Source organism: Zootoca vivipara, chromosome 2 (genome assembly GCF_965207765.1).
Source record: "Zootoca vivipara chromosome 2, rZooViv2.hap1.1, whole genome shotgun sequence".
In the NCBI taxonomy this organism is placed as follows: Eukaryota; Metazoa; Chordata; class Lepidosauria; order Squamata; family Lacertidae; genus Zootoca; species Zootoca vivipara.
In genome coordinates, this window is record NC_142584.1 from 47,787,349 (window position 1) to 47,802,614 (window position 15,266).

At 48.5% G+C, this 15,266-nt stretch overlaps 1 protein-coding gene across 7 annotated transcripts in view; it reads right to left on the reverse strand.

Annotated features, from left to right (window-relative positions):
- The window catches only part of ABLIM3 (actin binding LIM protein family member 3), a 171,385-nt gene that overhangs the window by 20,979 nt on the left and 135,140 nt on the right, over positions 1 to 15,266 (reverse strand). For all 7 annotated transcript variants that reach the window (XM_088661834.1, XM_088661832.1, XM_088661833.1 and 4 more), the window contains 6 exons: positions 10,194 to 10,281; positions 5,336 to 5,394; positions 4,480 to 4,551; positions 3,708 to 3,863; positions 1,192 to 1,221; positions 189 to 318 (listed from right to left, as the gene is read on the reverse strand). In XM_088661834.1, the coding sequence (XP_088517960.1) occupies positions 189 to 318; positions 1,192 to 1,221; positions 3,708 to 3,863; positions 4,480 to 4,551; positions 5,336 to 5,394; positions 10,194 to 10,281 (535 nt within the window). The remainder of the gene's footprint in view (positions 1 to 188; positions 319 to 1,191; positions 1,222 to 3,707; positions 3,864 to 4,479; positions 4,552 to 5,335; positions 5,395 to 10,193; positions 10,282 to 15,266) is intronic.

Consider the following 15,266-nt stretch of genomic DNA (forward strand, 5'->3'; position numbering starts at 1 on the left):
GGAAACTGGCCAAGGGGGTGTGTCCTCTTTACCCTTCTCCCCACCACCACTGAGACGTGAGGCTTCGCAGTGCAAGCTCTTCTGGGAATGGGAATATGTTCCGGCACTGAATGTGCCTTGGAGAGAGGCGCATATGTCCTGATGATGCCACAGTGCTGGTTTCTGCTTCGCATGTGTACTCCCCTTACCTGAGCGATAATAATGGTGCGGTGAGCGTGGGATGGTGGGGGACATGCCTTGGCGGCTGTAGGTGGGGGAGTCGATGTAGCCGGGGCTGGAGGCTCGCCTCTGTCGGATGTCCATGCTTTCATAAATATCCTGGGAAAGGGAAAGAGCAGTGATGGAAAAAGACTCAGCCTTTAGGGAGGTGCAAGCGCACGAGACTCCTGGCTAGTGATGTGGGTTTTCTGGAAAATATGGAATTGGAAGTATTCCAGAAATGTTTTCCTATGCAAATACACAGGATAATTTGCCTCGGAATATTTCCAGTTTGCATTGAGGGACGGGGGGGTTCTGATGCCCTAGAGCAGTGATGGCCAAACTTTGCCCTCCAGCTGTTTTGGGACTACAATTCCCATCATCCCTGACCACTGGCCCTGTTATCTAGGGATGATGGGAGTTGTAGTCCTAAAACAGCTGATCTATTTGAATGTTTATTTTACTTGTATTTAAAAAAACTTTGAAACTTCACTGGTATTTGCAGTTGGCATCCCTTCACTGTTGTTAAATGAACTTATGGACATTTTCCATGGAAAAATAAAGCATTAGGAAAAGTTTCTGTCTCTCATCACTGCCCATGGTGCAAATCCTAGCCCTCTACTTTTGATTTAATTTTGTTCAGGGCAGACTGTTCTCTTTCCAGTCAAGGGCAGTGTGTGTATGTGGGTGGGTGAATAGGAGAGAGAGAGAGAGAGAGAGAGAGAGAGAGAGAGAGAGAGAGAGAGAGAGAGAGAGAGAGAGAGAGAGAGAGAGAGAATCACAAAGACAGTTTGCTTTACCCTGAGCATTCCTAATTTAACATTGTCATGGGGGACGGTCACCTTCCAGTGTCTAACCACAAAGCTTAGTAGCGATGCAGTTCGACCCTTCAGTACTCAGCCAAGGGGCTTTCATGGTCCAGCTGTCAGCAGACAGTTCCTCAGCTCAATGCCACTTGGGCCCTTATATTAGTCTTGTGTGCCGTATGATTACCTGAGAATACGGAGAGAGTGTTCCAAGGGACTAGAAATGACAGGAGACCAGAGACAAGCCACGAGGGAGTGAAGAGCAAGGAAAGAAAGAGAGTGGGGGAAAAATGATTACAAGCTGACATGACTGCTCAAGGCCACAACACAGTTCATCTTCCTGCAAGTTACTGTCCACTTAGCAAGACCTACAACCTTATTAGAGCTGTCAGGGGATAGAGAAAACCTGGGAGGGAGACTCTGAAGTTAACACAAAGGAGGAGCAAACATGTGTGCGTGTGCATGCAGCAGAGTCCAATACTTCTCTTCCCCTCAAATATATGTATGCTCAGGAGTCCTCACTGGAATTCCCCATCTTTCAATGAACAGCCCACCCTAAGCTCCAGCCTTTTCGCTTCTTGCCTCCACATTTAGCAGTCATTTTTTAAAGCTCTACATGTGAACAAACATGGGTTTAATATACAGTAGAACGTAAGATGGCACACCCAACACTACGGATATCATATTAAGCTCCGAAGGATCCTGCTTTCACTACTGTAGGGGATCAGCGCATATCATAAAGGATGAGTCTAGCATGGCAGAAGCCATCAGTATGACACATCAATCTGAGCACCACAAATTCCATGTATCAGACTTAGGCCTGATCATTCAAACATGATAAAGATGCAGCCCTTTAGCAATTCCACGCCACCCTCATTCCTTTCTTCCTTTTTTCTCAGGGAAAATGAATGTCTGCAGTGGTTCTGACCCACCCTGCAGGCTCATCTTGAACTGCTGCTTCTCCTCCACAAAATACAAAGTGCTTTTAGCACATATTCACAAGAGGAATGCTTGTGAAAGCAAGAGCGAAGATATGAGGTACCATTCCTTTTTTGAAAGCTCACTCCTAAGGCTTTCCAACTGTGGCAAACGAATCAACACTCCCGACCCGGCCTGGCTGCAGTGCACTCATCAATATAGGATCAAGAATAGCACAGTTCAGGGGCAAGGAAGAGGCGCCACTCTTCAGGAAATCTGCACCTGCAGGCACACCATCTCTGAGCACTGCAAAGTGAGGCATCCGTGAACAAGGGGAGAATGTGCACGCTATACCTTTAAAGCACATTTCCGTCCTCAAAGTATTCTGTGTGCTGGAGTTTGTTGAGGATTGCTGGAGAAAACTGTGGGCTCATCCATGCATCCGCTTGTCCCGCTGCTTTCTCCCTGCAAAAATCTGCTCTTTACCACTGAATCAGAGCAAATGTTGATCGGGTTTTGCACAGATTGACATTTGCTCCAATTCAGCAGTAAAGAGCAGGTTTTCCTGGGGAAAGCAGTGGGGCAAGCAAAAAATATCGCCCAGACCTGTGCCTAGGAAGAATGGGACAAGCAGAAAACCTATTGGATCCATGGTTTGTAGGCATGGGACAAGCAAAGTGTGGACAAGCCCTATGTGTGGTACAAACTATAGTACCTAGAATTCTCTTTTACATATTTCCCCCACAAAATTGTGCATTTTATCCTTTCTCATTTTTGTATGTATCTTATTCTAAAATGCACAATTTTGTTCACATTTTATTATAAAATATGCATTTATGCCTGCATTATGGCACTTTTTTAAAAAACAAACAAACTAGGAACTGTATCAGAAAATTTAGAGAATCAAAAAATCTGTAGTGAACTGCATAACAATCCGCTTATCAACCTGGTTGATTTAAACACAAGAGCTGAACGACATCAGTGAGCACCCCATCCTTCTGCACATCTGAAAAGAAAGCCCTGGCATATACATTTGCCTCGTTTTCTGCTTCAAGGCTATTGTGATCCCTATGCTTTTCCACTCTTCAGTGAGGTTTGGACATATTAAGACAGAACTGAAGGGAGCTCCTTGGAAGTGTTTGACACTGAGGGATAAGCCATAGGAATTATTCCTTAAATATCTCTGTACTTCTCACACTACATTTAAGTACATGAATCTCCATCATTTACCCCTGAGTAGACCACAGAGACTATGGGTGATAATCAACTAAGTTTTACTCAGAGGAGGCTCACTAAAATTAATTAATATAACTAAGTTAGGGCCATTAATTTCAGTGGGTCTACTCTGAGAAAAACCTAGTTGACCACCCCCACCCCCAACTGGAAGGTGTGCTTTCCCCATCTATATCCCTGTAGCAAAGGATGGAACCAGCATACTCAGAACAGGCCTTACACGGACATTTTCTTCTCTATTCAGAAGGTGGCTACTTAGCAATAACAAATTTGGATTTTGCTTTCGGTAAGTGTAAGAGAAATGTATCGTGACTCTCAAACAACTCAATCAAAATGAATAGGGTTACAGCAGGGTTGGGGAACATGGAAGTCCAGCATCTGGAGGGCTACGAGTCCCAGCAGCCCCAGCCAGCATGGATGATGGGACTTGTATTCCAACAACATCTGAAGGTTCCCCATTCCTGATCCACAGCTATAGTTTATAGAAAAGTCTTTCTACCGCAGACCTTGCTGTCTCCCTACATCCCAGGTGAAATGGCTGAGAAGCTGTACCTCCCCATAGCTATATCTCTCCAGCGTCTCGTCCGAGGTGTATCTGTGATAGGGCTCATAGGAAATGAGGTCAGGGCGCTGCACCTCGTAGATGGCTTTAATCTTGGGAAGAGCGGCCAGGTCTTTGTAATTAAGGATCTCATTATCCACTTTAGCCTAAGGAAAGGGAGAGACAGAGACAGAGAGGCGAACACAGAGAGAAAGGTAAAGAAAAGGGAACTGGGGGGTGCAAGGGTAAGAAGGGGCAAATTGGAATAAACAGGTTGAAGGCATCATCAGAACAAATGGAGCCAGATTGTTACCAGAGGTGAGAAATGGGAAGGATTGAACCTTGGATGAGGTGACAGGGGTTATCCTAGGTAGATGAGGCAACAGTGGGAAAGGAGAATGCAGGCCAGGATTGAAATCAGTGCCATGAATTGCCTTGGCTAAATACATCTGAACCCTTTGAGTCAGATGATGCTCAAAGAAGCCATCAGGGCCCTTTGGCAGTAAGGCATTCAAGGACCCAGTGTAGACATCTTGGGCCGAAACTGCCAAATGTTTGCCTTTGTTCCCAGTCCATGAAAATCCATTTCTCAATGGCTACGTGGGTGCATTGGATGATCACTTCTTTTCAACCTTCCTGGGATCGCGTAAGGGCATGTCTTCCCAAGCTTCACCTGTAGGAGCTGCAATGCCCAGTCCTCTAGCAACTGCAATGCCCAGTCCTGCTTCAGCCACAGAATTGTAGCAACTGCATGGCCTGCTTCAGCCACAGAATTGTACTTACACAGATGACTCTGTTGGGGGAACCAATGCTTGAGCCAGGTGGGGAGATGGATGTTTCTGAAGTTCTTCTGTGCTGTGTAGACAGAAAAGGACGGAATACGTTGCAAATTAAGCCAGGCTTCCTTCCAAAACCTGGTCTCCTCAAGATGTTACTGGGCTACAACTCCCATCATCCCTGACCACTGGCCATGCTGACAGGGGATGATGGAAGTTGGAGTCCAACAACATCTGGAAGACCTCATGTTGGAGAAGGCTGAATTAAACCTTCCTCCTCTCTTGCTAATCAGTCACACTGAAAGACACAGTTCAGCCATCTGTAACCTCAGTGAGTTGTCCATCTTTAGTAAAGGCAAATTGGTAATCTACCTGCCTATATTCCTTCTGCTTAAAAAGCCTTAATTTCTGTAATTTTGCTGCACTTTGACTACAGTTTGCAGGAGGGAAGAAGATGTTGTCTGTGATTATGTTTTCTTTAATAGTACATGAGAGATGCAGGGTAGATGTAGGCAGTGTAACAGCTGTGTACAATATGAAGTGGTTCAAGAGTATGAAGAGAGGAGAAACAAGAAATAAGTCCACAGTTGCAGTCTGTACTCCTTGGTTAAAGCTTCAAAGCTTCAAAGCCTGTAATCTTAGTTCAAGTGTATATATCCCTGTAAAATCAAAGCCTTTGGATGCTAAATTTAAGGCTTCCTCTCCTTCTGCAATTGCTTTGTAGAAGGGCTATGACTTTCAAAGCAAGTAAATAAATTAACTGGCTATCTTCCAGCCTCTAATAATATATTTCCACTCGAGGAACTCCCCCAGCCAGTTGTTGCCAAAGTTCTCCTTCCCGTCCATTCCCAGCTCCATCTTACCTTTAACTTTTTTTCTGCTCGTGCTGCTTGTTTGCAGATAGGATGCCACACTTCTGACCCTGGAACAGAGCAGAAGGTCAGGACTACAGTGCCGTCCAGCTGTGATTCTGATTTACATAACATTACCCAGGCTCATCAAAACAATACTCCTGAAAACTTCATTGCTCATTGCTCCTGGCCTGGCATTGCGTGGCAATAGTACGACCCTAACTGTTTCCTCTTGCTGCAAGGTGGTCTGTTCATTTTGCCCATCTGGTTCCTATTATTGAGGTCCTAGATCTCTTTATACCAAAAATTCCACTTGAACATTTTCAGCGGCAAGCTTCTTGGCACATCCAGAATTTGTATCACCCTTCTTTCAACACTGATTAGAACTTGGATAGTTTTTGCTTGGAACTAAGAGGATTGTAGCAAATTCATTTCACTCATTGTGCAAATTGACAGCAGATTTCTACTAGGAAAAGGCAAGGGTTGTGCCCATTTCTGTGATCACATGTGTGGCACATTCCAACTTTGTAGCACTGAAAGCAACCAAGAGGCCGTCTAGTCCAACACTCTGCCACAAGGCAAGGCCATCCAATCCCAATCCTGCAACCTGTGCAATTCCCACCCTGGGTTGCAATGAGCAAAGGACAGGTACAACTGCAATAAAATGCCTTGAGAGCAAAAAGTTTGACTAAGTCAAACAAGAGCACAAAAATGTTATATCCGCATTAAGGGAATACAAGTAGTTCCTCCTACTGTATGGTGGTTATATGTAAGACAAAGGGTTGGAAACTCAGTTACCAAACTGGGTATTGGGTCCTGGGTGCCAGTACAGAAGGAAATGGAGATCAGCAAGGTTCTGTGCAAATCCACCCTTGTAAAGAGTGTTCTGGAGTGGGTTGCTCTACAGAACGGAGTTGACTGAGAGGGGGAAGGCCCAGCAGCATCAGAAGAACCCAGCAGTCTGTTTACTGAACCCAGAAGGCAAGGCCTTTCCTGTCTAGCTGGCAATCTCCTTTTGAGGAGAGAATCCTTGCCCTGGCTTCTTCTCCTCACCTAGCAACATAACTGGCACCACTGTCTGTGGCAGGTTGTATCAGAAGGTTGCAGCAACAGGCAGCACTAAAGCAATGCTAAGAGAGAAAGCAGTGGATCAAATACATCAAACAGACAAGATATTCTTCAGGGTTCCCTAAGAATCTAGGGCTAGTTCTGAATAAGGCAGTCCAGAAAATACAATGCAAGACAATTCAATAAAACCACCTTGGGTGTTTGGGCAGAAAGGCAGCACATCAATATATTAAATACGTAACATCAATCCTCAGTTGGATATGGGTGGCCACTTTAGAGTGAAATTCGGATCCCCTTCCCCTCACTCATCTGCATCCCTATAGCAGGGAGGAAAGAGACATGCTTTCAGACTTAGCAGTGACGCTGCATGCCATTGATTTTTATTGACTTTCTTAAGATCCTTTCACCTTAATGGTGTGGTCAAAGGAGCAAACTATCAGCTGGTGCTGAAAAGGAGGATGCTAGGAAGAGACACAACACTTATACTGTAATATGATTCCACATGTTTCAAATCTGTGGCTGTATCATCCTCCCATGGACATTTTACTGTTGACTTAGGTCTCAAAGCTGACTAGTCCTGGCTGCTGGTAAAGGTCAGGATAAGATTACAGCTGTTGTTGTTATTCTTGCATGCTATCTACCCGGCAATTCATAGACATCGTCCATCATCCAACCTGCCAGATGGATACCTGGGAAATGTATAACACTGCCATAGGCTCAAAGCGAAATCAGAATGGGTAGTCCTTGCAGACAGCAAAACAATACCATCATAATGGAGTCCAGCAGAAAAGTGAGCTCCTGTTTTACTAGCTTGATAAGATTTGTGTTCAGGACTTGAAAAGATTAACTCCCTCCTCACCCCAGTTTTTTTTCTTTTTCTTTTGCTGTACAGCTGATTATTATTGAGTGAGGGAATAAGAGAAGTCAAAGCAGTAGACCTTGTTCTTGTAGCAGCTTTAGAAGCTCCTATGGGTGATGGGGGAAATCACATGTCAATACCTTTCTAGGAGTTGCATGCAGACCAAATCATCAAACTGGTTTGGTCTTCATCCTGGTCTGCAATCCAGGAAGACCAGAGATCAGCATGTACTGGGGATCAGTGCAAGGAAGAATGCAGGGTTTGGCTACATCAGAGCTACTGGTTTGTCCAGTGGGCAAATTACAACTTACTAGCTTTCCCCAAAGAAAACATTAACTTGCCCCCCCATTCCCCCCACCTGTTGCAACATTATTTTTGTGAAGATGCAAATGCACACATAGGTTTCAGGATGTTTAGAAATATAATGCTACATCCTCTCCACTTCTCAAGCAACGAGAAGCTTCAAGGGTGCAGTACTTAACTGGGTTTGGTTTCCTTTGGAAGGAAGTTCCTGGAGGCTTCTTAAGAGTTTTGCAATAATTGTATTTATTTGCAAAAATACAGGCTGGTCACAGGTGGAGACTCAGCTCAAACACTCCAAAGGACAGCCAAAGTCTACTACTCCCACATCAGATCTCCAGAAATGAAGCCAGGAGCCTAAGGTGCTCCTAGAACCCAAAGTCAGCCCTTTCTCCCTCTCCCTCTCCCTCTCCCCCCCTCTCTCTCCCTCCCTCTCTCCCTCTCCCTCTCTCTCTCTCCCCCTCCCTCTCTCCCTTGCTCAAAATGCAGTTTCTCTTCACATACAGGCACCTCAGGAGCTTTCAGGCTGTTGCAATTTTGCAGGTGGGATTCAAATGCATGCCAGTAAATTCAGGTCACACAATTAAGTGGATTTGAAGCTTCTTGCCCAACAAACCCTCTTCTCCCCCAACATCAGACTTTTTGCAGTAGGGGAAATAACAGAGAACCACACTGGAAAGTGTAGGATAACAACTGCTTAATACAATGCCATTTAACCAGTGGTGTGTGGCCAGTGGACTAGGGGGACCAGGCTAGTCCCCTAAATGTTCCTGGTAAATTAGAGTGTCAAAGTATTAAAGCGTGGTGCCTCCTTCCCAAAGCCCAGGAAGCTTCTGCCCGGCTTAGGGAGGGAGGCATGATGCTCACACGCATGGCATCGGGACACTGGGGCATCACACATGTGATGTTGGCATCCCACCCGATCGTCCTCGTAAGCTGGTGCCTCTGGTCCTAACTGTTCCCCTTTCTGCAAACAAATCAGAATGCTCAATAAACAGTCATCAAACAAACTTTTGTGCAAATCAGTTAGGATGAATGCTCAATAAACAAGTCACCTTTGGAAGTAACTGTAGATTATAGCATCCTTAGATAAAGTGGAAGAAAGGAGAAATGTCTTTTTTTCTAGGTATTTCTAAGAAGAACCAGGCAATCTTCCTAACAAAGGGAAGTTCCTTGTCAGCTCTGCCACCTCGGCCAATTAAGGCAGTCTCCAGCAACTAACTTGCCCAACTCCTCAGCCTACAACATGGGAAAGAGAACACCTTCTACTTCCCAAGACATGTTTCTATAAATCAGACTTGCTCTGAACAGCCATTTAATGTGATAAGTAGACATTTATCATCCTTCCTTTATTATACTGGAAATGTATCCTAAGACAGAGGTGCGCATAAAGCTGCTAATAGCAAACATGGGAAGATGCCTTATACTGAGTCAGACCATTGGTCCATCCAGCCTAGGACCATCTACGCTGTCTGGGATTTCAGGCAGGGAGTCTTTCCCAGCTCTACCTGGAGATGGCAGGGATCAAACTTGTGACCTTCTGCATTGAAAACAGCTGCTCTACCACAGCCCTTTCCCTGAAGTGACGGAAATAATGTAAATAGAGAAGTCTGCTTAAGAAGAAGGTGTGGGGAAAGGAGGTAGAAGAGGAGGAATTCGGGGACAGAAATGAAGTTGGGAATGAAATCTTGGCTGATTTAGCCCCATGCGGGGGAGATACGCTCAGATAGAATTGGAGAATTGGAGCCAATCCTGATCTTCTCATGGCCATTTAACTCATCCCCTCCCAGCCACAGAATGAATAATTATTTTCCACAGGCAGAATCCCACCCACCCTCCCGTCTACCCTGTATCTACCCTGTTCCTGTCTCTTGGCACAACATTTTTGAGGGCCGTGGTCACCATAGCAACAGGATCCTCTCCTGGGCTGGAGGATCAGGCAATGATGGCCAGGTGCAATGCATGGAGGAGTTGCCCTTTCTCCACTCCCCCATCATAGTGGCAGCATTTCTGGCTGATGGGCCAATGTGACACTAATGGCACTTCAGCTCCCCCACAATGAAGCAACCATCAATTGCCACCCAACATAGACAACAGCCCCTCCCTATTCCAGCAGTGCGAGGGTGGGAAGCAGCCAACCCTGCAATTAACACAGACAGACACAGGGTAATTAGTGACTCGGGGTGACGAGCACCTAAAGGTTGTCTAAGGGACAAACACTCCCCCCACCAAAGCTGAAAATAGATCCATAAGGGGAAAGACACCCTAAGCTCACATTGAGACCCAGTAATTATTTCTCTCTTCCTCTTGCAAGGGCACGTATCACCACCACCACTTCTCAAGTGATTTGAACTTGTTGCAAGCAGGAAATGCAAATAAGTTGGCCTCGGGGCTTCATCATGTGGCCTCTCAACACGGGTCTCCGTGAAACAGGATTGATTAACATGAAATCTCTGCATCTCGCAATGCATCGTAAAGATTAAGAAAATGTGGAGTGCCCAGCACTCAAGCAACATTCATGACACCCTTAAGGAATTTTAGAACCTCTGAGTTTTGAATACCAAGGTTGTGTATGAGGCTGGGAGAGAAGTAGACAGTCCACTCCAGAGTGAGACCTTTCGCCCCAGAAGCTGGTGTTCCTACCTGTGAGGTACATCTCTTCCCCTTCTGTGAACATCTGGTGACAACGCACACATCTGGCACAAGTGGGGTGATAATGCTTCCCTCCTGCCTAAACAAATGAGAGAAAAGAAGATAATCAGGCAAGCAGGTCTAGTCAACTTACGTTTCGACAGCACTCTTGTAAGAATTATTTTATTTGTTTATTATATCTCTTAACTTGACTTTTGCCTAACATCCCCCTGCATCACCACAACACATCCAAATGTGGTTTACGGAAAGAATAAAGCAGCCATCACCAACAACATAAAATATCATCACTAAAACAATTCTGAAGTTGGGTGGAACAAATAAAAGAAGAAGATTTAAATTGCTTCCTTAAAGCTATCAAGGAAGGCACCCTGCGGCTAGATTAGGTGTTATGTACTGAGCTGAATCCTAGAACAATAGGATTCAGAATCAGCGGGAGCTACCCAATCCAACTCCAGGTGGAAGTGAATCCGCAACCTGATTGGCCTGCTGGAGCAGCCAATCAGGCGGCTGGCAGAAGTGAATCTGCTACCTGATTGGCCTGTAGGAGCAGCCAATCCGGCTGCAGGCAGAAGTCAATCCACAATATAATTGGCCCACAGGTGTAGCCCTGAAGTAGCCAATCACGCAAGGCCCATTGTGTAAATAATGTATATAAGCAGATGGTTTTGGGAAAAGAGCCATTCTTCTTCTCCTCTTCTCCTTGATGACTATGAGCTGAATAAAGAGCATGAAATTCACTCTCGACTCCGAGTACATTTTACTGGCGACGAAGGTGGGATCTGTGCAAGCTGTGGGGAGAACCACGAGAGGAGGACCTGTCGTTTCCGCAACGCAGAGTGCAGGCAGTGCAGAAAATTGGGACACATCGCCCGGGTGTGTCGGGCTCGACTCACCCGTCGACAAGCATCAGATGACCGACCCAGGAGCCCCAGGTCACACGGCACCATGCACCAAGGCAACTCGACGGAGATCACGGACTACCAGGTATTCCAGTTGCCCCATCCCAGCACAGAGAAAATTTATATAGAGGTACAGATAGAGGGAGCCCCATGCCGCATGGAGCTGGACACGGGTTCAACTCTATCCATAATCTCGGCCCGAACATTAAGGGAACTGTGCCCTAATGGGGGTCCCAAACTAAGGCCGGCCCCATTCACCCTCCGGGACTTCCAGAAACGTAAGGTCCCTACAATGGGGGTGGGGACCTTCAGGGTGCAATATCGAGGGCGAAAGCAACAATTGGACTTGCTGGTAGTTAAGGGCCCCTACGTTAGCTTACTGGGACTGGCATGGTTTGGACCTCTGGGGCTAGCCGTTACCGGGGTGAACCGCACTAGCTTACAAGTGGACGTGGACGCCATATGCAAAGAGTTTCCAGGGGTTTTCGATGGGGCATTGGGACGATATACAGGACCCCCCATCGCCCTACAGCTAGACCCCGCTGTACGACCCATCAGGCACAAGGCCCGCCGGGTCCCGTTCGCCCTGAAACCCCGCATAGACGAGGAATTGGACCGGCTCGTGGAGCAAGGAGTGCTGGAGCCGGTGCCCAACGCCCCCTGGGAAACTCCAATTGTCACACCCGTCAAGCCTAACGGTTCGGTCCGCATCTGTGCAGACTACAAATGCACCATAAACAAGGCTCTCACGGCCCATGCATACCCAGTGCCAGTGGTCAGCCATGTCCTCGCCACCCTGGCTGGGTCAAAAATCTTTGGCAAACTGGACTTGGCCCAAGCGTATCAACAGTTGCCTGTGGACGAAGCCACAGCAGAGGCTCAGACGATTGTGACGCACAGAGGGGCATTCAGAGTAAAGCGGCTGCAATTTGGCGTTAGCGTGGCACCAGGCATATTCCAGAATCTAATGGACTCTCTCCTTAAAGGGATTCCGGGCGTCACCCCCTTCTTCGATGATGTACTGATCGCCGGGCCCACACCAGAGGAATTTGAGGACCGCCTCCGCTCCGTCCTGCACCGTTTCCAGACGGCGGGCCTCAAGGTGAAGCGGGAAAAGTGTTTACTGGGAGTGCCGCAGGTGGACTTTCTGGGATTTAAGGTGGACGCAGAAGGGGTCCATCCAACCGGTGACAAGGTACGGGCCATTTGTGAGGCCCCAGCGCCCAAGAGCAAGCCCGAACTTCAGTCATTCTTGGGACTATTGAACTTTTACCATGCCTTCCTTCCCCATAAGGCAGCGGTAGCGGAGCCCCTACACAGACTCCTAGATAAAAGGGCCCCTTGGGTGTGGGGCCAGCGACAAAGGGCCGCATTCCAGGCAGTCAAGGACTTGCTCGTCTCGAACTCGGTCTTGGCACACTTCGACGAGAGGCTGCCAGTGGTGCTGGCATGCGACGCCTCTCCCTATGGCATCGGCGCTGTCCTGGGACACCAACTCCCGGATGGAAGAGAGGTGCCGGTGGCATACTTCTCCCAGACGCTTGCTGCAGCCGAACGAAACTACTCACAGATTGACAAGGAGGGTCTGGCAATCGTGAAGGGCGTAAAAAAATTCCATGATTTCTTGTACGGGCGGCCCTTTACCATAGTGACTGACCACAAGCCGTTGCTTGGCCTGTTTGCCCCCGAGAAGCAGACCCCCCAAGTGTTGTCTCCACGTGTCCTCAGGTGGTCAATTTTCCTTGCCGGCTACCAGTATGCACTAATCCACCGCCCTGGGAAGGCGATGGGCCACGCAGACGCACTCAGCAGGCTACCACTACCAGAAACAGGCCCCGACCCAGCACCTGCGCAAGAGGTTATGACCCTGGAGCTGCTTCCCGACCGACCCATTCAGGCACAAGAAGTTGCGCACCATTCCACAAAAGATAGGGTCATCTCCCGGGTCCTGGACTGGGTGTGGCGAGGATGGCCCAGCAGCAGCCCCGGGCCAGAATTCGCTGGCTACACAAACCGCAAACATGAACTGTCGGCCCACAAGGGGTGCCTGTTATGGGGAAGCAGGGTTGTTGTTCCCCAGCCCCTCCGCAAAAGGGTCCTCACAGCCCTACACGAGACACACCCAGGGGTAGTGAGGATGAAGGCCCTTGCCAGGAGTTATGTGTGGTGGCCGGGGATTGACAGAGAGATAGAGGCCTGGGTCCAACACTGCCAGACCTGCCAAGAATCCCGCCCGGATCCCCCAAGGGCCCCAGTCCAGCCCTGGGAGTCCGCCCGACATCCATGGTCACGCTTGCACGTGGACTTCGCTGGCCCCTTCCAGGGAAAAACATTCTTCATAGTGGTGGATTCCTACACCAAATGGCTGGAGGTCGCACTGGTACCGTCCACTTCTACGGCGGCAGCCATCCGGGTACTACGTAAGCTTTTTGCAACCCACGGGCTCCCTGACACCCTCGTCTCAGACAATGGAACCGCATTCACGTCAGAGGAGTTCCAGACCTTCACAGTGCAGAACGCCATCCGCCACATCCGCTCAGCACCATTCCACCCTGCCACCAATGGCCAAGCGGAGCGCATGGTGCGGACCACCAAAGACAGCCTCCGCCGCATGACACAAGGGGACTGGGAATACCGCCTTGCCGCATTTCTTCTAGCACAGCACAGCACCCCAAGCACAACGACGGGCCGGAGCCCAGCTGAACTACTAATGGGCCGGCGCCTTGCAACTAGACTGGACCGACTTCACCCCGACAGAGCTCAGGATGAGGTAGTGGTGGGGAAAGGCAGGAACCCCCGGACATTTGTGGCCCAGGACGCAGTGTACGCAAAGAATTTTGGGGCAGGCCCAGCATGGGTACCCGCCACAGTCACCAAGGTGACCGGTCCCGTGTCGTACGAGGTACTAACGGAAGGGGGGCAATGTTGGCGCCGCCACTGCGACCAGCTACGGCGACGATTCCCAGGAGGAACCCGGGAGGAGAGCGGGACAGAGGGGTCCCAAGGGGACAGCAGGGCAGTGAGGCCTGTAGAGCGAGAGGGGTGGGCAGGGGAAGCAGAAGCAGTAGGCACAGAGGGGCGCCCCGAGGCTGGAAGGACACCGGAACCAGAGCCACAACCTAGTGCTTCAGTGGCGCCAGACCAGACAGCCCCGGCACAGCCAGCAGCCTCAGAACACGAGCCAGAACCAGAACCCCTGACCAAGGAACACCCCAGGCCACAACGCACACGGAGGCGGCCAGCAGACCTTGGGGACTACGAATGCAACTTCCCGGGCAGGACTGGAACTTAGAGGGGAGGGGTGTTATGTACTGAGCTGAATCCTAGAACAATAGGATTCAGAATCAGCGGGAGCTACCCAATCCAACTCCAGGTGGAAGTGAATCCGCAACCTGATTGGCCTGCTGGAGCAGCCAATCAGGCGGCTGGCAGAAGTGAATCTGCTACCTGATTGGCCTGTAGGAGCAGCCAATCCGGCTGCAGGCAGAAGTCAATCCACAATATAATTGGCCCACAGGTGTAGCCCTGAAGTAGCCAATCACGCAAGGCCCATTGTGTAAATAATGTATATAAGCAGATGGTTTTGGGAAAAGAGCCATTCTTCTTCTCCTCTTCTCCTTGATGACTATGAGCTGAATAAAGAGCATGAAATTCACTCTCGACTCCGAGTACATTTTATTAGGCATCCCCAAACTTCGGCCCTCCAGATATTTTGGACTACAATTCCTATCATCCCTGACCACTGGTCCTCTTAGCTAGGGATCATGGGAGTTGTAGGCCAAAACATCTGGAGGGCCGCAGTTTGGGGATGCCTGGGCTAGATCAATGAAGAGAGTCCCAAGGTTAAATAAGGAGCCACAACCAAAAAGGATCTACTCCTAGGAGACAACAATCAAGGAAGAGTCCCAGAGGAGTGATGCTCTAAAATAATTTGATCTCTAGGTGGGAATAATAATCTGAAATACCCAGGCAGTTCAGAAAACTCAAAACCAGCACTTGGAAACTAAGGGCCAATTCCATGTTAATGTTAAACACATGGCTAGTCCTTGAGCACATATTATTTCTTGCAGAAATAGCAAGCACCGACCAGCTCCAGTTCAGATTAGGACTGTGGTATGCAGTGCTGGTGGCTGTGGGGGCTCTTTAATCCTTTGCCCCCCACTGT